At 43.1% G+C, this 26,770-nt stretch overlaps 1 protein-coding gene across 1 annotated transcript; it reads right to left on the reverse strand.

Annotated features, from left to right (window-relative positions):
* Positions 1-5,343: 5,343 nt before the first annotated feature.
* cdh19 (cadherin 19, type 2) lies at positions 5,344-26,770 on the reverse strand. The gene is made up of 12 exons (XM_056434585.1): positions 26,687-26,770; positions 22,047-22,419; positions 21,181-21,475; positions 19,726-19,845; positions 17,367-17,534; positions 16,406-16,593; positions 14,426-14,679; positions 12,977-13,113; positions 11,824-11,945; positions 11,437-11,554; positions 9,990-10,241; positions 5,344-7,529 (listed from the first exon to the last, which is right to left on the reverse strand). The coding sequence occupies exons 2-12, from the start codon at positions 22,281-22,283 to the stop codon at positions 7,003-7,005; spliced, it is 2,418 nt and encodes an 805-aa protein (XP_056290560.1). The 5' UTR covers positions 22,284-22,419; positions 26,687-26,770; the 3' UTR covers positions 5,344-7,002.

Raw genomic sequence — 26,770 nt, forward strand, 5'->3', positions numbered from 1 at the left:
TGAATTTGCAATTGCGCTCCCTTTAAAAGCTCCCGTTGTCAATGTGTCTTAATAACACTGGGTCAAAATGACTTTGTGTGATGTAAATGATATTGCCCGAACGGAAATTTGGAACCAGATACTATAATTTCTCTCAGATGTCAAGACTGATAGGAAAAGATCAGTTTGGGAAAAACATTATTGAGAAGGTGGGATGTGAACGTTGTGTTTATAGCTTGTTTCCACATTAAATATGTTATTATAAGGATTTAAAAATATATAATTGAACATTGTGGGCTTAATAAGCATTGTCAAAAATAGAAACAGAAAAGTTAACACCCAAGAAATCAGTTAATCTTCTTAATCCGGAGTGTATGGGTGTTTGTTGCTCAGATTTGATGGACAGTTACCACACAACCCACCAACTGTCAACTGCCACCTCAAACCAGGGAAACGAGCACAGAGGAAAAACAAGAAATACAAAAATCTTGGAGGTAAAAACAACCAAAGATGTTTCAAACTTGGTCGCAAATTGTGTATTCAAGGTAGGAAATCATCTCTTATCGTCCCAAAAAAACGTTTGAGATCACACAAGTGTTCCAGGCCTTCAATTATCCGAAAAATAAAACTGGCTCGGCTGAGACAGCTCATTTATCTGTATCTTTTTAATCTTTTAGTGCAAGGTTAGTAGGCTGCTACAAGAAAGTGCATCTCAACCAATAAAAGTCAAACAGGAAATTTCAGAACCACACAAGTGCCAAGCGCACTTTGTCAGTGATAATGATGTCTGTGATGGGGCTTGAAGCCGAGTCTTTGTAGTTGAAGGATGACCTCTCTACCATTCATAACACCACTCTATTGCCTCTTGTGCAGTTTCACGAGACGGGGTGAATTGCAATCTGTACTCGTCATAGGAATTGGCAGGACATGCTTTTTTTAATGTTCATTTTATGCTGCAGTGAAAATGATGATTGCTGATTAGCAACAGGCTCACTAACTCCACAAGCACAGACGCAAAGTCTGTTCTGCTTGTCTCTAATTTCAGGAATAAGTCACACTATACGGGCTGGTGCTTGCAAAATGTCTGCTTCCTAAATTAACACCGTGAGGAGTATTATATTTTAAAGCTGGTAATGGCTAACCTTAAGCGTATGTGGCATTGCGGTGTATTAAATTAAGCCTAACAAGGTCAGGGTAGTAATTCAAACAGTATTTGGATATTCACATTTAGTTTAGATCATCTGAGGGTCTTGGTGATAACTACAGACATAACTTCTAAATCGGATGGAAACTTGGAAAAGTTCTGTCAATTATAATTCGATTGTTCCGTCAAGTTCGGTCCTGTGGGAGGAGTCCGCCGGCAAAGAAACTTCATATCTCCACACTGCCCCCTGCTGGCCGGGAGGAAATACTCACAGTATATTATAAAGAAGCACTGATCATTATGGCTTACGTTACAATATTCCTACACAGTAATAACATTCACAGAAATAAAAAACAGAAACAACATCGTGCATCACGCAAAGCGATGCCAGATCAAACTTCCAGTTTCAAACCTAATCGCCAATTCTATAAAAAGTAAAACAGCCAAAATCGTAACTTTGCCAGAAACCCTCTCGTAAAATAGTCAAACCAATAAATGCGCAATCGAAAAGATCTCATAAGCATCCGGAACTTTATATCTGGATAAAAAACAAAGATAAAATGTTAGATAAACAGGCAACATATCCACCAATTGTAATGTCAATGACAATGATGTCAAGGTCATAGGTCAATCTGACAACTCTTGTCAATCATAAATGTCTCAAATGAGATGAGACAATAACGCAATGCTAGTCACCATTTTATCCCATGGTATGGGTTAGCTTAAAGCTAATTTAATGGATTGGTCCTGTCCAGTTACAATACACTGAAAAAGAAATTAGATTTGGCTGCTTCGTCGAATGTTTCCAGCTGATTCTTTTTGATACAAGAACCCTGTAAAATAAATATTGTACACGATAAAAGATTTAAGATTAAATGATGCATGTCCCAGGCTAAGAGTTAGCATCCTGATAGCAGATAGACATTTCTTCAACGTTTTATTTTCAACGGTTTCTTCGTCCAGATCCATCAGCCCAAAACAAAATTCAGCTTGAGCCCAAATAGTCTTACAATAATCGAGTTCCCTGAGGCATCATATGAAACGATCAACTGTCTTGTAAACGAGGCCGCGTATTACACCCCCCCCCCCCTCCCCTCCCCCACCCCCAAACAGCCACCAATTGGCCTCTGGTGAGCAGCAAAAACTAGTTTTTAGCACAGCATTATTAATTTATTTTCAAAGTGTGACAATCCCCACGTCTCGTCACATAGAGGAAAAGCAGCTCATTAATGGACCCGAGTGGCGAAGGCTCACAAGAAGCAACTTGCAGGAAATGTATTCTGTAAAATCCCCAAAATATTAAAGTTTGGATAATCTTTTAACACATTTGCTGTCGGATTTGACACCGGCGCACGTGGTGGTGTGAGAACAGCCTGGTGTGTACAGGCCCATGCTGGTGAATATTATAAGGGTGGTGAGTGTTGTTAAGTCTCATACGCAGTATTCACATGTACTCCTCCTCAACCAGTCATCTTATCTTCATCTTCCCAAGCATCTGTACGAGCAGGGATCAGATATAAGACACAGAGGCCTAATTTATGGACCGCTCTAATCCTCCCCCCCCTCGCTCGCATTGTTCAGGGTCATCATTAATTTAAAATGCTGGCAATATGGCCAATATATGTTATGTGAAGAAAAAAAATCAATATTATACATATTGGCCATTCAACTCATTGAGTTTTGTTGGATACAAATGATTAAAAGACAATAATAAAGTGTTGGGATGTTCAGAATAACGCCCTGTCTTTACCTTCATATTCTTTAATTACATTCACATTACCAAGTCGCCAATGAATGATCTGATCAGCCGAACCTCGAGGGCGCACATGTTGTTAATTATTTTAATTTTCTCTTTTTAAATCCTAAAATATGTCTCAAAATCCACTCAGGCGTCTTTTCAATCAGCTCGCTGTCTGTCGAGTGAGAGTCCCCCTCTCAAAAGACCCTCCGGTGAGCATTGTGCTGCTTTGCGATGAGTTTGGCACCGGGTTTGAAAAGAAGAGCTGAATCCATAACCTGTGGAGAGGACAGAGACAGTTGACGGAGCGAAATCCTTCACGTTGTTGTAATGGGTATAATTACACAAAGAAAGGAGCTGTTAGGTTAAATTACCCGTGATATTCACCATGGGTAATGACAGAAATCCAGAAGGTTAAATGACACCAGAAGCTGAATGACTTTTGACATTAAGGCACTTTTTGAAAAAGGGAATTATAACACAGCATTTTGTGGGCACAGCCAATACCCTCCGTGTCTGACTGTGAAGATTGGTTTGGACGGACTTTAAAAATACCTTTTCTTTGAGAGCACCTGCGTCTTTAGAAACCGGCGAGAGACAATGATTTCGTCTCAAAAGAAATGGCACAATAGATTCTTTCCAACAGCAGGAGCTGCTTCTTTTGTTTTGCCGGTGGGTTGCCAGTCTACGGTGGCTTAACCGATCCTGCGGGTTTTAGTGCATGAGTATCCACCACAAGTAACACCTGAAGACTCGGGGGGATCTTACTTAGTTGTGGTTAGGCAGCTGGAGGGACAAGACGGTAGCGATGGCTGTGATGGCTTCTGTGGAGACAATCTTGAGAACTCTGTAGGAGTTACTAGAGCTCTGGTTGTTCGTCAGGTTTGGATTGGATGCTGTTGGAAACTGGAAGCCTTTACTGTGCCTTGGTTCACTGATTTGTGTGTTTTCTGCTTTCCTGCATGTTTTGTATTCCGGTTCTTGTGTTCATGGTTATGTTTGAGATAATTCTGGACTCGGTAATAAGAGCATTGCACAGCCCGTTGGGTGTCTAGGTAGTTGGATAACGTTGAACCTGAAGACTCCAGTGTGCAGTAGGTCATTGTTTGTATTGGTTGGTAGTAAAAGGAGGGGTGTGGTGAACTGTTACTGTGACCGTAAGCACTGTACCTCATGCCTTGGTTGGTGTTGTAGTTGGGTTGCCTCTTTGTGCGTCTGTGGACGACTTGGTTGGCTAGTTAGCCGAGGAACCTTCTGGATGCTACTTTGGATTGGCGCTTATGGTAGTTCAGTTTGGTAATTATGGAAATTCCAGTTATGTGTGTTTACCACTCCTTCCTTTATCTGTATGCATGAACCCTCCCTCCTGAGAAACCTTTCTCTTCAATCTGATGCTATTCCATTTTCCATTGTAATCTCTCTGGCCTTCCTTGCTTCTCAGCTCTCACTCGTCGATGCTCCTCCACATGTTGGAGTTGCTGGTTTGCTGTGAAATCTGTAAATATGAAATCTATGTAGTGTGGATTAAAAAGTCAGTATTCCTGGTGGGAACAGTGTTTTTATGGAGGGTGATGTGATGACCCCTCCCTTCCACTAGGGGTCTGGGTCCTGTTTGCTTTGTGTTTTGTCTTTCAGGCTGTTCCTCAGCTGATGAGCCACACCTGAACCTGGACAATAAAAAGGCAACACCTGTAGACAGAGGTCGCTCCCTTGACTGGTTGGCTGCTCTCCTGTGGCGGACACTACAGCTCATTTGTTTTGTGTGTTTAAGCTGGTTGTGTTCTTAAAATAAATGTCTTTCTATCATTTTTTAACCCATCTCTAATCCATGTTGCAGTCTCTGAGCCGGGTTGTAACGTCTCTCTCTCTTTGAGTCTGGATATTGTCATCATACAAGTGGCAGGTAAGGAAGAGCGGACTAGATTCAAGCGATTAGTCGTTTCCTTCATATTGTCTCCCACCTCGAGGCTTTCCCACCACTTTCCAAATTGGTGTGTATAAATATATTTGTGTTTAGTTTTTCCGTCGGTGAGAACTGCATGCTCTCTCTGGTCTAAAGAGCCGACCTTTGCAGACGGCCCAATTAGTGGACTGGAAGGTGAAGGGGGGCTGGACCCGAGCTCCATGCAATTACCTCGAGTCAGCCGCCCACACAACAAATGCCATCGTGTTTGCCAATAATACTGTAAATGACCACGAGAAAAAATAGAAGAGAGGCCAGACGCTGTATACGTTATTTTCTTCACAGCTCTGCAGCTGTTGAGTTTCACTCTTTGAACATTTAAAATCAAGTCTTTTTCTCTTCTCTCGCTCTTATTTTTTGTGGTTTTATCACCCATGCTCTCTCTCTCTCTCTCTCGTCACTCAACGAAAAGCAGAAAGTCTTATCATGCAGCATTATGATGTTAAAGAGTTCATTTTTAATGAAAAGCCCTTCTGTGTGTCAACTCATCGGGGAAACAAAATTTCTTTTAAAAAAAAGGAAGATACGCGTTAATTTATATAATTTCAGAATGTAAAATACAAATACACAAACTGTACAGTACAAACTGTTCTCAGCAAAAATACCAAATATGAAACATGATAAAAAAAAGAAGTAAATATTACAAATAGTATCAGAATTGTGCATTTCACAGGTCAGCAATACTGTAGGTATTATACAATAAGTGTAATAGTTTCACACTGTAATAAATGTAATAACTAAAGCACGAGTCATATCGTTGCACTCTTTGTTTGTCAATGCCCTGAAGATCAACCCATGTGACAGATTAAAAACAATCCACCTTACGATTAAAGTTTGATTACATGAAGTGCTCGGTGAGGGCGGCTTTAATCAAGAATGGATCAGGCGAGGATGTGCAGTGTTAAGCCGCCTCTCGTCGAGATGAACCAACAACGACTCGTCACCGACGTCGCATTTCCTCTCATCTTGAGGAGTTCTTTGGCCTTTTTAAAATTCATTGTTTTGGTTTTCCAGCCAACAAAGACGGCTCTCCACAGAGTCGCTGTGTTCAGATGCAGATTCCAGCCGAGACGCCATGCAACTCTTCTCAGTCCAGAGCTCGAAGGAGAGCTCGTATTGGACTCTGACTTCAAAGTAATTCTTATATTCTTACATCATCTCACACATAACACAAACACTTACTTTTGGTTGAACTAACTGCATTTTCTGGAGTGTAACTCACATGTTTGTACCCTCAACATGATTTTAACCAACGGACACTATTTGCACAACCATAAAAGGTCACTTGTCGGGAAAAACACAATAAAAATAGAGCGAACAAAAAAAAACAGACCAAATACGTATGGCATCAGTGCAATTATTAATATTATGGATTTATTTAATCGTGAGAGAAATAGCGTAATAGAGTAATTTGAGAATGAGATGCCAATCTCATGTTTAATTTGATAAATACGGAGCTACAGCTAAACAGAAGAAAAGGAGAACATCCCAACGCCTCTTAAAGGAGGAGTTTATTTATGCTAAGCTAACAGGCTGCTATCACTTCATATTTAACGTCCCTACATAAGAGTGGTATCACTCATCTCGTCTCACTCTGGGCCAGAAAAGGGAGAAAAAAAACCGATCTTTCTAAAATTGTTGAAGCTTTCCTTCAAGTAGAACTTCATGTCACTCATGAAGCTCATTTTAATTGGTCCATCATCGAGTTGGGTCAATTGTTTCCGGACCGGTTTACAAGCTGGAACCGGTTTTGATTGTATTTACACAATCTGGACAATACAGCGTGTATGTCATTATCAATAAGCAATATGACAACTTGATCAATATAACATTATGTTTGCTTATAAAAGGACTGAAGGAGCCGAGGCTGGCAGTAACAAGTGTGAAGAATTTCTGTGGAAGTCGTGTTTGTTCACCAGAACGTTTCTATGTTTTTCGGGGGTGCTGAGACGAGACCTGGCAGAGTACGTCTCAAAGAAAGCTAAAAACGTGCCAATGTGCAACATTTTGGAATTAAAAACCAACAAAAGAACAAACAAGGCGAAATGGACTCGCTCGGTCTCCATTTGGTTCTTCTCGGGGAGCAAGTGCTGAGGGTCAAGTGCAGCGCCTAGAGGTCATATTATAGTCATACACAGGTAAGATTAGAGAAACAAGGAGAAGAAGAAGAAGAGCACCTCAGAAGATGGTGTCTTCCTCTCCTCCCCCGCACCACGGGGTGAGTTTAACCACGAAGGGTCTGGGACTACAAACGGGTTGCTCAGGTTCCAGCTCCAAAGCGAAGGACTCCAGTGAGCTCAGGGACCCCGTGGGGGACCCCGCCCCCTCGTAGGCGTACGTCCTCAGGCAGTCGAACGGAGGAGCGTGAGCGTCCTGATCCGCCTCAGCCAGCCGGTCCAGGATGAACTGCCGGAAGACGTCGTCGTCCGGCCCGATGAGGTGGGATTCTCTGAGGGACATGCGTATGCTCGCCCTGACGTCCTCCCGGCGCAGCCTCCGCTCCCGCCTCCTCGGGTGGCGGCGCAATGGGACGGCGGGGCGGCGGAAGTCCCGGTCGGCCCGCCGCCCGCCGCCCGCCGCCTCTCCGTAATACAGCACCTTCTGCGACACCGTCTCCGGCAGCTCCAGATCCTTCGCCTCCACCTGCGATCCCCCCCGCTGCTTCCGCCTGTGCCTCCTCACCGCCAGCATGAGAAGCGACAGCGCTGCAGACACGACACAGCGGGAGATCATTACCGTCAAACACCAGGGCCTGAGCTCGGTGGGATGAGGATAAAAAAATGTAAAAAAGGAAGAAGAAGCATCTCGGGTGCCCGATGGAGCGAGGCTTCTAAATGGCCGCCGGATTTGTTTTTCTGGAACGTGTTTAGCGGGAACAAATCCAAAATTAACGCAAATTAGACGATAACATGTTTTTATTCCGGCTCACTCATAAAGACTTTCTATATTTGCTCCACGTGGCACAGGATGCTAAAGGAGTGTTTATTTTATTCCGCCGTGTTTTTTCATCCGGCAGAATGTTAGCATGGCAGGTATCGTCATTAATCTTTCATGTGATGGGCACAGAGGGGACACAAAGCAGCCGAGGTCATAATGAAGCTCTTCGCTATGCAAACCCATCAGTGTCCCTGGGTGGCATTGCTCCTGATGTATTGCAACCAGTACGCTCATTACCTGACATCATGGCGCTGCAAGCTTTCGGCATTTTTAAAAGTCGGTGTTAAAGCCACGCTTGGTGAGTAAAAACAGGGAATCGGATGGAAGAGCAAATATGTTAATGAAAAGTCCTGCTGTTGAACACACGCTTATGTACTTGCCGACATTACGTGAGGCGGAGCTGCTCTAGCTCAACAGATCCGCTGAAAAAGAATGACTTTTAATTACAACAATATATCGGTGGGATCGACATCCATCCACCTACCCATCAATCAATATATCAAAATATACAGATTTATTAAGAGATTGGTTACCTGAATCTCTGAGGATTATAAGGGAATTCATTATAAAATGTCTGGCAATATTCAAGATTGTCAATGTTTTTGGTGAAATCTTTGGTGAGGCCACGGCGCAGAACAGAAAACAATCGGCTCGTACTCTTCACTTCATTTGAGTAAACAAAACAAACTTGCAAAATGCCTCTCACGTCTCTCGGAGGTTTGGAGTAAAAGTCTCGCCCCCAAAAGAATTGGCAGAATATAATCTTTGCTGATTCTGCAGCTGCATTTTTTAAAATTGGCTGTTCGACAAAGATGTACGAAGATGCCAAACTCCAGAAACGACACCTCTGGATGACTATGTGAAAACACTTTTGAATTCTTTAGCCTTGTGTAATCGTATTGGCTTCTACTGGATATAATCCTCCTGCTGTGTGTCTCTTGCACTCAAATTGCTCCAGACGTCAGCTGTAGCGATGCAGAATTACATGAAGAGAGATATTTATCAATAGTAACCTTTAAATCTATTTCAAAATTCAGTATTTTAACCCAGACCTTTCAGAATAAGAGCTTAAACAGAAAAACAGGCACGATCTCAAGAGAAACGCACCTCTCCCATAATAAAAGCATCTCATTCATACCATCAACATCCTATAGTTATGATAACAATAAAACATCATAAAATCAACCTTACAGTTACAAATATAATACAGTGATCATACTTTTCTCTGCTTTTATAATACATTCATCAGAATATTCCTCCCAAATAATCCCTATGTAAATTATCTTTCTATATGCATTATTTAAAACATAAGACTTCCTTATTTACATGTGCATGTGTACAGAAAGTCGACTACAATCTAACACCCAACCCAAAAAACGAATAATCTGGTTTATATATGTTAAATGGATTGGAAGTTAAAGGAAAATCTAATATTCCCAATGTAAATTATCTTTCTATATGCATTATTTAAAACATGAGACTTCCTTATTTACATATACAAGTATACATAAAATTGACTACAACCTAACACCCACCCCAAAAAACTAATAATCTGTTTTTTACAGTGGGTACGGAAAGTATTCAGACTCCTTTAAATGTGTCACTCTTTGTTTCATTGCAGCCATTTGCTAAAATCAAAAAAGTTCATTTTATTTCTCATTAATGTTCACTCAGCACCCCATCTTGACAGAAAAAAACAGAAATGGAGAAATCTTTGCAAATTTATTAAAAAAGAAAAACAGAAATGTCTCCATTCTGTTTTTCAGGTTTTTTTCTGTCAAGATGGGGTGCTGAGTACATTAATGAGAATTAAAATGAACTCTTTTTGATTTTAGCAAATGGCTGCAATGAAACAAAGAGTGAAACATGTAAAGGGGTCTGAATACTTTCCGTACCCACTGTATATGTTAAATGAAACAGATTGGAAGTTAAAGAAAAACCATGAAGCTGGATTTCATTGGTTTTGGGGCTTTATATTTCAACGTCTTTTATTAAGATTAATTAATGTTACGCCTTAAATGTGATTTTTTTCTTGTCTTTGTGTTTCTCATGTGGGGGTAACCCCAGCCAGCTCCTCCTCCTGTCTGTCAAAGTGTCCTAGAGTGAAGTACTAAACCCCAAGGTGGTCCCTGGGTGCTTCCCAGCAGCCCACTCACCCAAAAAAAAAAAAGATCCTTATTACATCACAGATGGATATTCTGGACCTAAATAAACCTGTGCCTCCTCACCTGCGAGTGTGACGAGGCAGACCAGGAGCCCCAACAAGGTCCGCATGCTGACCCCCATGGACAGGGCGAGGGCCTCCACCCCCCCTGTGGGACAGTGTCCAGCGGGCTGGCAGCTGCACACACTGATGGTCAGCGTGCTGGTGCTGGAGAGCGGCGGCGAGCCGCTGTCCGTCACCACGACGGGCAGGAGGTAGTGGGTCCGATCCCTGCGTGTGAAGGAACTCCTGCGTGCCACGATGCCGGCCGTGTTGTCTGAAGATGAAGCCGACAGAGGTTTTATATTTCTTTACCGTGCCGTTTTCAGAGCGTGTAAAATGTACATTTTTGGAAAATCTGTTTCTGATAATAACAATAACAATTCCTCTGTCAATAACTTTTTGGAAGTTGAATAATCGTTATTTAATGGGGGATTCATTATTATTTTCCTGGTCGCACGGCTCCCCACCAGCTCGACTTCCCTGCTGCATTTCATTCCAACGTATTCGGAACAATCAAATATCTGCTTCCCATTTCCATTATAAACTTTGAGGAAAGGTTGACCACCCACAAGGCAAACACTCTTCTAATTTACATACTCAAGGGGCTGTCACACACACACACACACACACACGAAACACAACCTACCTCTAAAAAAACAAAAAAACACTTGCGGGTACAAAGTGTTCATTTAAATTCAAATTTCTTGCAATCATAACACTACTCCTTCATTTTGCCTTTGTCAGACAGTAGTGCCACTGTGTTTTGCTCACGCAGGTTGCGGTTAAGCCGCAGCTCAGTCCTCCAAATGGGACTTTAAGTATAAGCTTCGTCTGGTTTCACGTCTTCGCGTGTGTCCCGCAGCCTAAAAGCCTCCGAAACACAAAACGTATGAATTTGCAAGATGAAACGTGCTGAGGAAACACGTTTAGTTCATGCTGAGCGCCGTTAGCTTAGCACACAGACCGACACTAGGCGTAGCATCAATGATGCTAGCATCGGAATGCATTAATTAATAGGAACACAATCATATGCTGAAAGTGGGTTTGATTTATGGTACTTAAAGTATATTTTGGTGCCAATACTTTTCTACTTTTACTTTGATTTAATTTACATTCAGGACTTTCATTCAGTGTTTCTTTTTTTTGCTCCTTTTTTAAAACTCAAATCAGACATCCAAAACACATTCTCGTGCAACTTAGCAATTTTTAGCACCTCAATGCAACAGTCAGATCATTTTGTACCAATATAAGAACCACTGTAGTCAAGCTTGCATGAAGTTATCCTTATACAGTTTACACAGTGTCTGCTATGATGTCATTAACCATGGAGGAAGTGAATGGGGGAAATAGAAGTTAATAGTTGGCCAACGGTGCATGTTTTAGTTTTTTATACATGGGTTATTATGTAAGGCCTCCTGCAGGCTTGCAGTTCTCGTGTTAGTGTGGTTACATTGCTAAGTGAAGATAACCTTGATTGTCTCTGATGGTGAAGTTTGGATTGATGTGCTCCTCAGAGACCATGGAGAAGTAGAAGTGGTGTCCTCCGACGGGGTCGTCGGGGTCGACGACACCGAGCAGCTGAATGAGCTGAGAGACACACAAAGGACACATTTCTGAGAAAACACAAACCGGATTCCGTTTGTGTTTCTCAGAAAGACACTCAGGTTATCATTCATCGACCGACGGCACATTGTGGCGTCGAGCTGTCGTCTCCTCGGGAGAGCATTGACGCAACACGACATGTTGCAGGATGAAAACGTTAGCCGTGAAAACGTTGGCCGTGAAAACGTTAGCCGTGAATTCTCAAAGCTCCTGTACAGTAAATCATGAACGTCGGTGCGTCGTAATATACATACTTCTCCCGCCTGTGTTCCCTCGCAGATAAACGGCCGGTAATCTCTCGCCAGCTGCGGCACATTGTCGTTTATGTCCAGCACTTTGACGAACACCACCGCGGAGGAGGATAAATGGTTGAGCGCTGCAGGAGTGAAGATAGACATTAGCTGGAGTCCAATGGGTACATGTCTCATAAAAAGGCTTTCTCAAAGCTCGGTCAACATCATACTTAACACTGATGAATGCTTCTACTTTCAGACGTTTTTTATGGCTTCTTGCAAACGAAGAAAGTGGAAATTAAATTTATTTAGAAGAAGATTTGTTTTTTGGCGTCCCTCTGGATCAGTGACCCCCGACCCTTTTGAAGAGATCCCTCTTCTTGATACGTCCTCTTGTTACAATTATTTAAAACTGGATGTTATTTCACACTTTTGCTTTTGAGATTTGACATTTTTTAGCACACAACAAATTTGCATTAGTCGCATCACTAGTAATTTACTTAATTGACTCTTATTTAATTTAATTGACTCTTATTACTTATCAAACACTTATACATAACTATTTAAATTGTTTACTCATTACTTTTAGCTAATAATTCAGGCTGTTCTCATTCACTTGTTCCGTAAATTGCATTGTTATTTTTACTAGTCTTTTAGTCTTTCAGTCTTTTTGTTTTGTATATTATATAGAACAATATTGTATTGTATTCCAATGATTGACTTAATAAAATACACAACAAATACAATTAGGATATGTTCCTAAACCTAACCCAGTGGTTTTGATTAAGCTTGCACAGGCCCACTGATCGCTCGTGTTGCGGCACATTTGAAGGACGTTGAACTATTTGGACCATTTATTAATGACTTTACCTTTTTATCTGTTAAGACCTCTCTGCACACTTGTTAACTATAGTTTTCACGCACTCTCAACCTCTACATGTATTGTTTGGGTGTTACGGCCAACTACATGTTCTTCTTCTTCTCCAAACTAGTTCATTAGCTGCATAATCTTTCCACATTACATCAGACAACCGCTGTACCCCCCCGAGGTGCGTCTGGCTGGAGACAAAGATCAACACATTGCTGTTAATATATTCTGAACAGGTTCCACGGGGGAAGATAAATAAGCTCTCGGTTGGCTACATCAACAAGGAGCCGTGGACCTTCTCCTTACTCGTTTCCCGAGCTTCAACGGTCACATTGTGCCAGTCGTCCGTCTCCCGATCCAAAGCTTTAGCGACAGTTATAGTTCCATTGTTTGGGTCTATTCTGAAAGCTTTCGCGGCATCGCTCCTTTTGTCAATCGAATATCTGGAAGAAAAAAAAAACCAGAGAGAGAGACGCACATTTAGCAGTGGAGTTGCTTTTCTGGGCCAACAAAACATCGTGAGACCACGGGGAGATTAATTAGGCAAACTGCTCATTTAAAAAAGGAAAAAACGTGTTGACAGATATCCAACAAAGAGAGTACGCAACACAAGCGGGTGAGACAACAACACTGAGAAAACAAAGCATCTCACACAGATGGCATGGGCACAATCTGATGTATTTATTTCAGTCGTTCGAATTTGATATTGTTTCATAACCTGACCGCGGACCGTTTATATTCGTCTTCAGCGAGAAAATGGGATTAAAAAACCTTCTTATCTTGTAAAATATCTGAATTGTGGAATGAATAATAAGAGCATGTTACACAGATCACGGTGTGTAGTTTAGTGATAGTTATTCAAGGCCGGCGATTATTTCGTGTTATTTAAAAATAAACGTGAATAAAACGAAAACCGTACATTTATCATCCACACACCAAACAGATTTGTTCATGTGAGACACGCCTTACCTGTTTAGGCCTCATTAATATAAGTAATCGTAGCACCATGCTGAATTAGGCTAACAAGGAGTGAAACACACTGTAATGAATCACTTCTGCGAGACAACAACAACAACACGGAAAATGAGCCAATCTGACCGAAACAAAGACTTCATCATATTTAGCGGCGCGCTGTGGAAAAAAAGCCCTAAAATGTCAGGCCCGGTGTTATTAATCAACGAGACACTGTTTCCGAAGGGACGGTAATACACGGCGGGCTCGGGGGGGGGGGGGGGGGGGGGGATGATGTGCAGCACCTGCCACTCTTAAGCTCTGCTGAGATGGACTACAAGGCAGCGGCGCCGCTGATGTCTCCTCTGCAACGTGCCCCAGTTGCAAATGACTTCAAAAATCTCACGTTCCGCCGTTATTACATCCCCAATGTCCCAGTCACGTCGCTTTGTGATAATACCGCGGCGATAGATGGAAAGAAAGAAAAGCCTGTGAGGTATGAGAAAAAAAAAGAATAAAAAAGAAACGCCGTGAGTTATTCAGCGGGGGGGCGGAGGGAGGGGGCGGAGGGAGCATTCTCCTACTAACGTAATGTGAGATAAATATGACCATGTAGAGGGTATCCAGAGATCAAGGGTAAAAATGGGTGCACCCAGTAGCTTTAAAAAAAAAAAAATCTTAATGGAATAATTTTTTTTTTGACGCCCCCGCCAGCTCGGGCCTCCACCTCGTTGTTATCAGTGCTCGCGGGGGGTCGGGAGGTGCCATTCTCCCTGCTTTAGAGGGTTCACGTCTACCGTGTACCTGACAGGGTTGTCGACGGCGTCGGTGTCTCTGGCGTCGACGCTGCCGACCACGGTTCCCACGGCGGCGTTTTCGTGGATTTTCCACTCGTGGGGCGCCGACAGGAAGACGGGCGGCTCGTCCACGTCCTCCACCATGATCTTGAGCGTCGTCCTGTCCCTGAACTCGTCCAGAGGCAGGAAACGAGTGTCCACGTGGTCGTTGACCGCCTCGGCGGCCATGACGAATCGCCTTTTGGTTTCGTAGTCCAAAGGCTGTGACGAAAAAAAGAGTTTATTTTTACGATTCATATTAATACGGTGGCTCTTATAAGCGGGGGAACACCCGGTCCGTCACCGTTAAGCAGACTTAAAGAGGAACAGCTTTCCAAAGATGCTTCGCCGACTTGAATTGAAGACGGATGATTATTCCCGAGGGAGCAGGACACGACTCCTAACTCGATGTTATGGAATTGTTTCGTCAATGTCAATAAGTTACCAGCTGCGAGTCTGCGCTTAAATAATGCCGTTTAATAGATTTCTTTTTTTTCGAACATTGCGATCCCAGTAATAAGAAAACAGCACGCAAACCATTATTGCATTTCCAAAAATGATTCAGAGACAGAGTCAATAATGTTTTTATTTCATTATCACGGCATCTAAATTGAATTCTCCTGCGCTATGAAGAAGAATACCGTACGTGGGAAGCACAAGTAATATATTTACGAGTGTCGGGTGATAGAATGTAACATTAACTCAAGCACTTGTACTTCAGTAATAAATATATATATATACACAAGAATAAACGCATTTGTAGGGATTAAGTTACCCAGCAGAATATAAAGTACACTACATTTAGCCCCATCTTTATCTGCTGCAGCATTCAAATGGTGAAAATGTGTTGGTTGAAAAGTGGCCCTCCAACAGTGGCTCGACATTGTAGAGGAAATATACTCTATGGAAAAAATGTATTCTCTTCCTAGGGATCAAAGCAGGATCCCATGAACAACACTGGGGAAAATGGACTGTATACAAGGAAAAGATGAGTAATGTTCTCAGCTGACCTGAAGAGAATTGATAAAAAATTAAGCGAATGATGACCCCCATATTAATTTAATTTACTATATATTTTCTTCTGGTGCTTTGTCTTTAATTTATTTAATTTTATTTATTCATTTTATTTTATTCATTTATTCTTTTCTATTTTATTTAATTAGTTATTTTTTATCATTTACAACGTTTTTTTGCGTTTCTTTTTTGTTAAGAAATCAAAAGTTAGCAACAAGATATTCTTGAAAATGAGCATTTTTTTCAAAAATTGTCTAATCTTGCTTTATTGTGAAGGTTTCGAAAAAGAGCAATACTTCAGCCCTCTCCCACAGACCCACTCCATGAAACAAGTGCACCAGTAAGTGAACTCATGTGGCTGCTTGTCGTGGACGTCTCTCACAGGCCGATGTCCATTTGGATACAAACTGGCTCATTTCAGCGGATGTGCAATGATCAAATAGAGATGAAGCCTAGCTTTCAGTTTTCAGGTGAAAACAGCAGCATCACGATGATGCTGCTGTTCGCTCGTGACCTGAAGAGGAGTCCACCACTCTGCCAGGTGTGTGTGAGTGTGTGTGACTGCCGGGTCCTCGTGCCAAGGCTCGTCTACACTGCGTCTGGTCGGCTTTGTTGTGTCTGCCAGCTGTCTGTATGTGTGTGTGTGTGTGTGTGTGTGTGTGTGTGTGTGAACAAAGTGCAAGGATGTGCCGCCTGCCCCTCCTCCATCAGCCGTAATGATTCATTTTTATTTTGTTCTCGTCGATGTCTGTAATGTTAATTAAAATCCCCGACGCCTAATTAGAAAGGAGTTTTCTTTGTGAGAAATAATGTCTCGGAACCCAACGGCCCACGTTGAGCTACACTGCCGCCCTTGAGACATCAGATTAAAATGAGACCAAATCAAACGGATGAATTAGAGCGAGGCGATGTGGCAGCGCGTGTGCATTCTCACCTTGGCGAGCAGAACCAGTCCCTCCTGCGTCACCGGGTCCGTTTCGATGATAAAGGTGGAGCTCTCCTCCAGGTCCTCCAGACTGTAGGTCATCCTGGCATTGATCCCGGTGTCTCCATCCCGAGCCATGATCCGGCCCACCGCGGTGCCCACCGGCGCATTTTCGGGGACGGAAAAGGTGTAGAGGTCTGAAGAAACAAGGACGCTTAAAAATAATTACGATCGGAAAAGGGATTTCAAAAATCTCGATGATACCGAACGACAGTTTTGCAGCATGGAATGCGAGAAAGAAAAAAAAGTTTCTTTATGGAAAAAAAATGTTCTGCGCCTGCGGAGCGAGAAATAAAAGTTGCTAATTGCTCGTGTGTGACGTGATAAGACGGGAGAACATTGTGGCGGAGGGTCAAGAAGATGAGGAAATGAGATTGTGTCTTTGAGGGACTCTATTTGGATGGCTGCCCAAAGTGGGAGGAGCCTAACAGCAACCAAGCTGCTCCTGGGAGAGAAAAAATAATAATAATTACCAATTATGTTACAAAACAGAGGGCGCAGCTCAGAGTGAAGTGTGCTCATGCAATATTTATAAAGGCCTTTTGACTCAACCGTCGAATCCTAAGGATACAGTAGCGCCGGCAATGAATGTGAATGTGACATTAATAGTTAACGGTATCATCCTCGCTGTCTCATTACCACAGAATGGATTTCCTCCCGGGGCATTCATTTAGTGAGGTTCATCACTGAGAAGCCCAGGTTTGTTTCTAAAGGTCATGACAAATGTCCTTTCATGTGTGAATGATTAAATTCATCCAGTGGGCGACGCGAAGAGGAGCATCCCCCTCTCATTTCCCCCCCTCTCTCTTTCTCTTTCATTCCTCGACTGTCTCCTTTTTAATTCCAGCCTCGTGTGTGTGTGTGGCCCGGTGTGTGTGTGTGTGTGTGTGACTCGTGGGGAGTGACTCACGGTGCTGGAAGGTGGGCCCGTTGTCGTTGACGTCCGTCAGGCTGACGGTGACGGTGGTGGAGGCGGAGTAACCGCCGCCGAGACCGAGCATGTCCTCCACCTGCACCACCACCAGGTACTGCTCTCTGGCCTCGCGGTCCATGTTGGGCCACGACGTCACGATGGTCCCTGCGGGGGGGGGGGGGGGGGAGACGAGAGGTTCACGTGGGAGGCCGACGACGAAAAAAAAAGAAATGTGAGTGAACTTCGCCTCAAGTCGTCTTCCAGGATGTCACGATGCATTTAAAGTGTGCACAGTGGATTGATACGTGGTTTTATCAAGAGGGCTTTGAAGTGAGTCATGCTTCTTCTGGCTGGTTGTGGGCCAGAGCAAACAGAACTATTGGAATCCAGAAAATGTGACGCTTTATTTGCCCGAGAAGCCGCGACTCGTTCATCTCATCGTGAGTTTGAAGACGTTTTGCGGCAGCCTTTAAATATCTGTGATTAGTTGTATTGGGAACACGCCTCACTTCCCTTTTTTTAGCATACACATGTTTTTTTCTTACATTTTCTTTGTGGAAAGAGCAAAAACAAATATGTGTCTGTCCATCTTGCATATTTTAGGTTTTAAAGTTTCTTTTTTTATATATAGCTGGACACCTTTTGTAGAAAATGGGACATAAAGGATGAAATAGTGTGTTTGTTGGATAGTTTTAGCAGCGGATTATTAAAAATTGCTTTTTTAAGCATACAAATGTTTTATTCTCTTCCTGTAAAGAGCAGAAACAAATATGTATTTTTCCGTCTTGAATATTTTTTCAAGGTTTTAAAGTGAAAATGTGACACAAAAAGACTAAATAGTGAGTTTTATGGGGGATAGTTTAAATAGTGATTTTGTTAGGGGATAGTTTACATAGGGTGTTTGTTGGGGGGTAGTTTACATATGGTGTTTGTTGGGGGGTAATTTACATAGGGTGTTTGTTGGGGGGTAGTTTACATAGGGTGTTTGTTGGGAGATAGTTTTAGCAGCGGAATATTACACATTTGATAGATATTTAACATTATCAGGGCTGTGAAGTGCCAATGTGCTTTGCAATGGAAGAACAGCAGTGGGATGAAACCGTCTGCTCTGAAAAGTGAAGCCAAAGGGGGAGGAGCCTTCAACAAAAAGAGCTCTGGTTGTATAGAAATCCATCAGAAAATGACTTCTCACTTGATTAGTTACTCAGTAAACGTTTTGAATCTGAGTTTACGGTCTGAATCGACAGTTGTTCAACACAGCACGATGTTCATTTTTTAAATTATGGTCCCGTTGTGATCGACAGATCTCCCGGTGTGGGAGTCGTCCTACAACTGTAACCCTTTCTCTGTGTTTTCACTTCATAGATGTTGATTGAAACACTTTTTTGTCCCCTTATAAATCGTTTGCATATTTGAAAAAAATTCATATTTAGCATTCCGTCGTACTCGGCGGGGAAGACGGCGATGGCCGAAATGCTTCTCGTGTAAAGTCCACCGGAGGAACAATGCTCCTCATTGAGGGTTTGGCACATTCGGCCGAACAACGGAGCTCTATCACGCAGAGGAATAATATACATCCAACTTTGGAAAGACAGATTTGCTCCAAGGATCAATTTGTTCGCGGTTTTAGTATTTTTATAGAATCTGAATAATACAACACGTATCCTCCTCACAGGTTAACTGAAGCCATGAGCAGAACGGACTCACACTGACTGCTGCCCTCTCGGCAATGAACCGTCGAGTCCCCCCAAAAAGTTAGTTACCCTTCTTCACAGTGCGATCATTTCCATGTTAACATTTCTCCGACACTAATAATGCCCTTCCCCAACTCTTCACAGTTGAGGTCAACAATGTGTGTGGGAAGTGCTGCAGCTGACCTCTGTATCACACACACACACACACGCACACACACATACAAGTAGTGTAAATGTGCACGCATTGGCTTGACTGGAACCAGACTCCTCGTCGGGGTGTAAACACTCACACATTCCCCCGATGGCTTCAAAACAGCATAAAGCTCAATCTGTGAGTCGTTGTTTAAAGAAACAACGCTGCCGTGAGGGAATTTATACCATTTCAAAGTGATAGTGAGTGACCTGTCACTGTGATGAGGACCAGAGGGAGGAAGCGGACGACAAAAAAAAACGGATTTCAGTCTCCGGAGTCTGAGATTGGAAAAACATTTCTGCCCCTTCTGATTGTTTTTTACATTTTTTTTAAAGCCCACTCGGTATGAAGTTAAACATTATGTCTGCACCGCCACGATCTCCCTCGGAGGATTTTGTGCGGCGTCCGCCCCTGACGACGGGAAGTCAGCGGCAGTTCAAACAACAACAACAACAACAAAAAGTGGTACCCGTCTTCGGCTCCACGGAGAAGTAGGGCTCCCCCTGGAGGACGGAGTAGATGAGCTTGGCGTTGTTTCCGAACATGGGATCGTCGGCGTCTGTGGCCGTCACCTGGGCCACTGTGGTCCCTGTTGGGGGGTGGTGGTGGTGGTGGTGGGGGGAAGGAGGGGGTCACACAGTCAGAGTTAGATCGGGCGGAAGTCCCAGTCGACGGGGAAATCAAGTGATTACGCCTCAATCCTGCAGGGTCTGTCTGTCTGGGGGGGGGTTGAGGTAGGGTTCAGGGAGGGATGTTGACAATAGGAGGGAGAGGGGGGAGGCTGTGCAGGTGTGTGTGTGTGTGTGTGTGTGTGTGTGTGTGCCCTACGGCGACGTCTCTCTCGCCGTCCACCTGCTGCTCGTTTTCTCTCCATCGCATTCTCGTTCAGTTGGGCCTCTCAATCTTTCACACTTACTACCCTTTTCTCCACTGACCATATCCTCTCCCACAGTCCTCGTCCATCTTGTGCTCCCCCCCCCCCCCCCACCACCACCGCCACCACCAACACCTCCCCTGAAAGCACTCTCTTGTTCTTTTTCCTCCACCGGCGCGGCTGTACCGCGGCATTTCAGCCTGCACCCTCTCGCTTTCTTTCTCCGAGTCAAACGCGTGATGATTTATTGCGAGTGAGATATTACGCTGCAAAAGCAGATTACATATAAATTGAAATGGTAATGTTTGTGGTATGAACGGGCAGTGGTTTTAATAACATTATATAAGAAATGTATCCATAAAGGCATCCGAGCTACAAGTCAGAATGTAATACTTTTAACTTCCTGAATGGGGAAAGGTGACAGACATTCATATCACCTTTTGTTCATTGTCTTCAGTCTATATTTTAAATTAAGAAAATTAATTTTAAAAGCATAAGCTTCAAAAAACAATAAAGCCAATTGCAACTATTCTATCGGTTAAGTAGCAAATATTGAACTTTTTTTTACACGTAAAAAAATTAATCACTTGTTTGTGCAAATGATATTTTCAAATACAATGCAGGTCTTACCAAAACCAGGTTTTAATGAATAAGATGGATTTGCTCATTAGCACAAAACTAATTCCATGATTTTGTTTTTGTCACAAACCAAAGAAGAACACATTTAGATGTTGCTGCTCGGTGAAAAGTAAGGGGGTCAACTTGGAGTAATATCTGTACCAATGTTCCTCTGGCCTAATGAGCAAGATATTTCAGTCTGGACATCAAAAGTACTAAAAGCTGATCTCAGTAAGGGGGCTCTGTGGATTATCCCGAGTAATATGGACATTTAGAGAGACTCTAAGAAACAGATGTTGCTGTTGAATGTTCAGTTTTCTTTGAAACTCACATAAAACATGTTTTTTGTGGTTAAAAACACCCTTTAAATGTCATTTAACTTGCCTTTGCTTTTTACTGTTAAAACGTTCCTATCATTTGACAAAGACATACCAGTTGGACACATCTCAGGGATGCTGGACACATACGGTTCGTTCTGGAACTGCGGGGCATTGTCATTGATGTCCTGCACCTTGATGATGAACTCCGACTCGGGTTCCTCGGGTTCATTGGACCTCCTGTTGATAGCCTGGGCCCGGAGGACGTAGAAAGCCTTTTCCTCCCGGTCGAGCTTCTTCAGAGCCCAGATCTCCCCGGAATACTCGTCGATCTCAAACGCGTCTCCGGCCCCTTCACCCGACAGTATGTACTTGATGGAAAGCTCACCTCGGTCGTAGTCGGTTTTGAGCTGTGAGAAAAAGAAGAGCTGGATGTAAAAAAAATAGCCCCAAAAAAACAGCTTTTCCAAAGAGAACTAGAACAGGCACTCGGTAGAGCGCATACCTTCGCATATCACAATATTGGGCATTGAATTATGAACATTTTGGCATTAGTTGCATGCCAATTGGACAAAAATGTATCGTGCTATGGTAAAAAAAAAGGTTTTGACGTTTCCATGACCTTGACCTTTGACCCGATTGATCCCAAAATCTAATCAAATGGTCCCCGGATAATAACCAATCATCCCACCAAATTCCATGTGATTCAAGAAGATTTGACCTGTTCATGACCTTTGACCTTGACCTTTGACCCGATCGATCCCAAAATCTAATCAACTGGTCCCCGGATAATAAACAATCATCCCACCAAATTTCATGCGATTCGGTTCAATACTTTTTGAGTTTTGCGAATAACACGCATACAAATAAATAAATAAATAAATACACGGCGATCAAAACATAACCTTCCGGCATTTTCAATGCGAAGGTAACTATAGCGTGTCAAGGACATTGGAGAGGACAGTCCATCCGAAATAGTACCTGGCCAATAACACGAGGAGTGGGATCTTCCTCGGGGACAAACAGCTGTTTCCAGATCCAGCCTCTCTTCAGGCGACGGTGCAGATGAGTGGACCCTTGGGCCAATTGTTGGGCTTCCACACCCTGAGTGCCTCTCGTATCGCTCAGCACGCCGCCAGGAATCAGAGAAAAGACCGTGACCACGGCCAGAACACTCGCCATGCTCACTCTCACTGCCCTCTCCTCTGCGATCCCCATGGTGAGTGGACAGAGGACGGAGGGTTCACCGGTCCAGTACAACCAGCGGCCTCATTCAGCGGCGCGGTGATTCATGGTCCCGGCAGCGGCGTATCCCATCTCGTTAAGATGCGCTTTGTATGCACGCTCATAGTCTCTGAAATAAAAAAAAAGTTAGCGGTTTAATTAATGGCTGTAGTGAGGAATTTCCAGCAATGCAGTTTGTTAAATGAGGAAATTTAAATGTGTTGCGCTGTATAATCCAAAAATGGTGCCGTTTGATTTGACAACGCTGTGAATACTTATGTGTAATGTATTCTGTATTTCGTAAAAAGTCGCGCACATGGAAGTCAAATCGAACTTGAAAGAGTTTAAATGCAGAAAATGAATAAAAACTGTGCTGCGTACTCTTGTACCTCAGGGAGTATATCGGCAGTTTCTTGGGAGTTATGTGCAAATATTCTAGAGTTGTTCACTTGACTGATAAAAAGAATAAGATTTTTAATTGTCTTTAAATAATTGACGTTAGCTGGCATAACAGATGCTAGCTATACGTATTTGACAAAAGGTTCAAATGTTTAAAATGTCGTGGATACATGGTTGAAATCTTTTTTGTTGTATGTAAATGTGCAGCTTCATTTATTTGCACAAATACAAACATTACCTCCAAAACATTGACACCACCAGACAAACAACTCATTGTGCTGCTCACATTTGGTGGAGTTACGTGTGTCACCATAACAGACTGCAGACAATCATCGGCTGTGGAGACCTTATTACAATGTAATACAGGAGGAACAGTCCATATGCTGTTTCATTTGAGTCAATCTTCAGCTTGAATAATGCTAGTTGAACTGTGAAAACAATACTCCCTTCTTTAAGAAATTAATAGAGTCAAACACATTTTTTTTGTTGACACGATGACGTCGTCGTTGAAGGCCGTGGGGCTCGGCTGAACTCTACGATGACATCTAGATGGAGCTATGTCAAATGTGTTGCGCAACAGCAACTCGGATGCATAACAAATTCAAGCAAGAAAACCAGATCAGGGATCGCAGAAAGGGAAACCCTTTGTCCAAAACAACCCCCTTTTCTTTCGCTTCCTGCTGTTTCTCGGTTTTGGATCCAGACAAGGCCCTGCCTTGTGTTTCACTGGGGTGGAGGGGGGGGGGGGGCATCATTCCTAAAGCATGACACTGCACTCTGCAGCTGACTAATGAAGATTTCTAATTAGATCAGTGTCTCACCGGACACAGAAGGGAAAAAAACAGAGACACACACATGCCTCCGACAAACTACGAGTGGAATCGATGCAATTATAATGTCCACCGAGGGGAGGGGGGGGGGTCAAGAGTAAAAGGACAACGAAAGTCAGACCGGACAGCAAATTAGTCGCGACAACACAAATACGATATCTTGAGACCGCCCCCGTCAAAGTTAACGAAGTTGAACTTCAAACCAATTCATCAATTCAAACTTTTCGATAAAACGGATCAACTGCAGGCGTCTTTTCTTCAATTTTTCTTTCTTCTAGCGGCGATAAAGATCCGGGTGTCAAACGCATCACTATCAAACACACGGGAAATATCCCTGGTGTGATTTCTGGCGTCAATCTCACCTTTTTATTTTGTCTTCAGTCAATTAGCAATTCATTTGAGTATGATAATGTGTTTTGCCTGGAAGCTACAAGGCGACGCTCCGTTTCAGATGTTTCTCTTCCGCTTGTTGGCGAAGCGACACACACATCACTTGTCTGGACGCTAAAAACCCTGAGCCCGACTTTACTGCTCTCCAGTCGACCAGCAAACCATACATCACCCATCGGGGGGGATCAGACGTTATTAAGGGCGAGGGAGACACCACGGCCGTAATTCTTCGTCCTTCTAATAGAGCTTTTCCGACACTGTAATGTCATCGCGTAACATATCGAGTCACGAATATGTGGACGCTTTAATCCAGAGAGTGCCGCATCTCTAGCATGGCTGGTCCCGGTGGAGATTCAGAGTTTGTACTTCAGGACGTCGTGGCGGCGGTTAGGAGGAGTTGCGGCGTTAATGCCTAACAGCTCATAATGTTCATGTTTAATCTTGTAAACCTAAATGAGCTGCCAAGATCCATTTGTAATGGGGCCGGCGTAAAATCAATTACCGACGTCTGCTTTCTTTTTTTCTGAAATTAAATTTTCGAAGAGAAGACCCGTGAATGAGAGAGTTTGTGCTCGTGCGTTTATGTCTTCACAGAGGGCCAGATTCAAATCTGCCAGCGTTGCCGCGGAGTGACAGTCCAATTAGTGGCCAGTGAATCGTGAGCCGTGACGGTCTTTTCGTGGGCGCTGCCAAGCACACGCGCCCTGAGCCGACGCTCGACAACAGCCCTCCATGATGTTACTCTGAGCAACGGTTCGGCTGCCAAGGAGGCTGCTTTAAAAAAAAAACTACAAAAAAGTCCTTCCTGGAGGGTGTCAGCCTCTACTGATGATAGAATAGGGCACAGGTCTCCACTCCAGATGTTTGGGTGCCAATTTAACAAGATGGCCCTTTCTAGAAATAAGTGATGACATCCTGGGGGAAATAATGAGAAAACCCAACAAAAAAAACGTCCCGCTCCTGGTCTGTAAATAGCGACGGTACTATGTGTCCTTGTGTGACAGCTAACTTGATAGTACTTGATCATAATTGTGGCTCTGTCAAAGTCAGATACAAAAAACAAAAAAACGATAAATCTATACATAGTGGACAAGCCTTAAAAAACGGAAATCAATCAGGTGCCACGAGCTGGAGTATATGCCCGGAGGCGAGTCATGAGAAACTAATAATACCCCCGAGAAACACTTAACTCTACATGATCAATTCTCTCCTTTCCAAAGAAAAGCTTGTTTCTCCATGACGTGCAGGGTGCCCTGTGGTTGACAGCCATTCATTAGCTCCGATAGGCCTTCCTCCCATTCCCAGCAGCCCTACGTACGAGCTCAGTGTCGTCTCATCAAGATCAAGATCAAGATCAAGATGTTTTTATTTGTCACATACACACACAGGGTGTGCAGTGAAATGAAAGTGGCAATGCATTATTATTATTATTAGTTAATAAAGTGTCGCTCTGTTATAGAAATGGTTCGAGGATGCCGTTAAAAATGTTCTACAAGTGGCAATAAAAGGAAAAATCTGCTCTGACATTGTGAACGACACGTCAATATGCTAACTAATGCTAACTATTTGAGCATTCATTATGTTGTTTTTCCAGCATCTCAAGGAGAAATATATTTAAAAAAAAAGAAAAGTCCACGTTTCTTTGAATTTAGACTCTGTCGCTATCTGGAGCCTCGAAGGCAAATCCATCTGTTCAGCCTCGCTTCTTCAAGTTCACCCTTCCGAGACGACGTGTAGCTAATTAGTCATTTGGGAGCGTCTCGTGGGACCCTGCTGTTTACCGTTCGGCTCCGTGAGACAACAGTTCATGTTCCCTAATTCAGGAGCTCAAATGAGTCCGGAGACGGAGACGGAGCGACGGGGGAACGCCGAGCAGTCACGCAGACTCGCTGGGAAGTCGTTTGTTTGTTATTTTTTTATTACTTGTATTAACTGGAAATCATTATATATTTTTAAGCAAAGTGTTCTGAATTTCCTCTGATAATTATCAGCGTTAGGACTTCCTCGCATTATTATTATTTTGTCCTCCTTTTTCATCAAAAACAATTAAGCGATGCCGAAAGTGGTTATTTTTTAACGACAGGCAATTATCGACACAGGATTAACGTCATTGTTCGGCTACTTGCGCCTCGCTGTCTGCCGCCTTTGAATAAGTCGAGCAAATTATTAGACATCCTGAACGGAAAGGTCTCGGAAACTGTTACAATTATTATTTAAACGCTCCACTTGTTGAAGAAAAATCTGGAAAACATAAAAGTTATCACTCAATTTCCAAAAAAAGTGGAATGAGCTGAAGGATAGGAGCTTCATAATACTCCAGAGAGGTCAGTCACTCGATATGGGAAAGTCAAAATGTTAGCGTATCAATGCAGCATCCTCAAATTCACAACAAGACTCTGAATAATCACTTTGGGAAACGAAGATTACATTTTTTTGGTTACCTTCTTTCCTCCACAAAGTAAAAAAGTGACAGTCAGCGATTTCTGAAGGTCCGAAGACAACAAACAAAAAAGCAAGACGCCATCTCAAAAGATGCTTATTTCTCACTGTGACAAACACAAAGAACCCCCCCACACACACACACACACACGTTGGACTCTTCAAGGTATTATGTATATCTCATATTTCCCTTCTGCCGCTGCTTTTATATTCAAAATATATTTACCCTCTTTGTTTTCTCTATACATCCTTTCCTGGAAATAAAATATCATTAAATTGCATTTTCTCTGACGAAAAAAACACAAAATCTCTGACAGGATGTCCACCACCCACACCCACCTGTCTCCGCGTGCTTCTGCCGATCGCCACCCCCCCCCTCCCCCACGAGCCACTCGTCACCAACCGCCGCCGAGAGAGATCATC

This window comes from Pseudoliparis swirei, chromosome 16 (genome assembly GCF_029220125.1).
Source record: "Pseudoliparis swirei isolate HS2019 ecotype Mariana Trench chromosome 16, NWPU_hadal_v1, whole genome shotgun sequence".
Classification (NCBI taxonomy): Eukaryota; Metazoa; Chordata; class Actinopteri; order Perciformes; family Liparidae; genus Pseudoliparis; species Pseudoliparis swirei.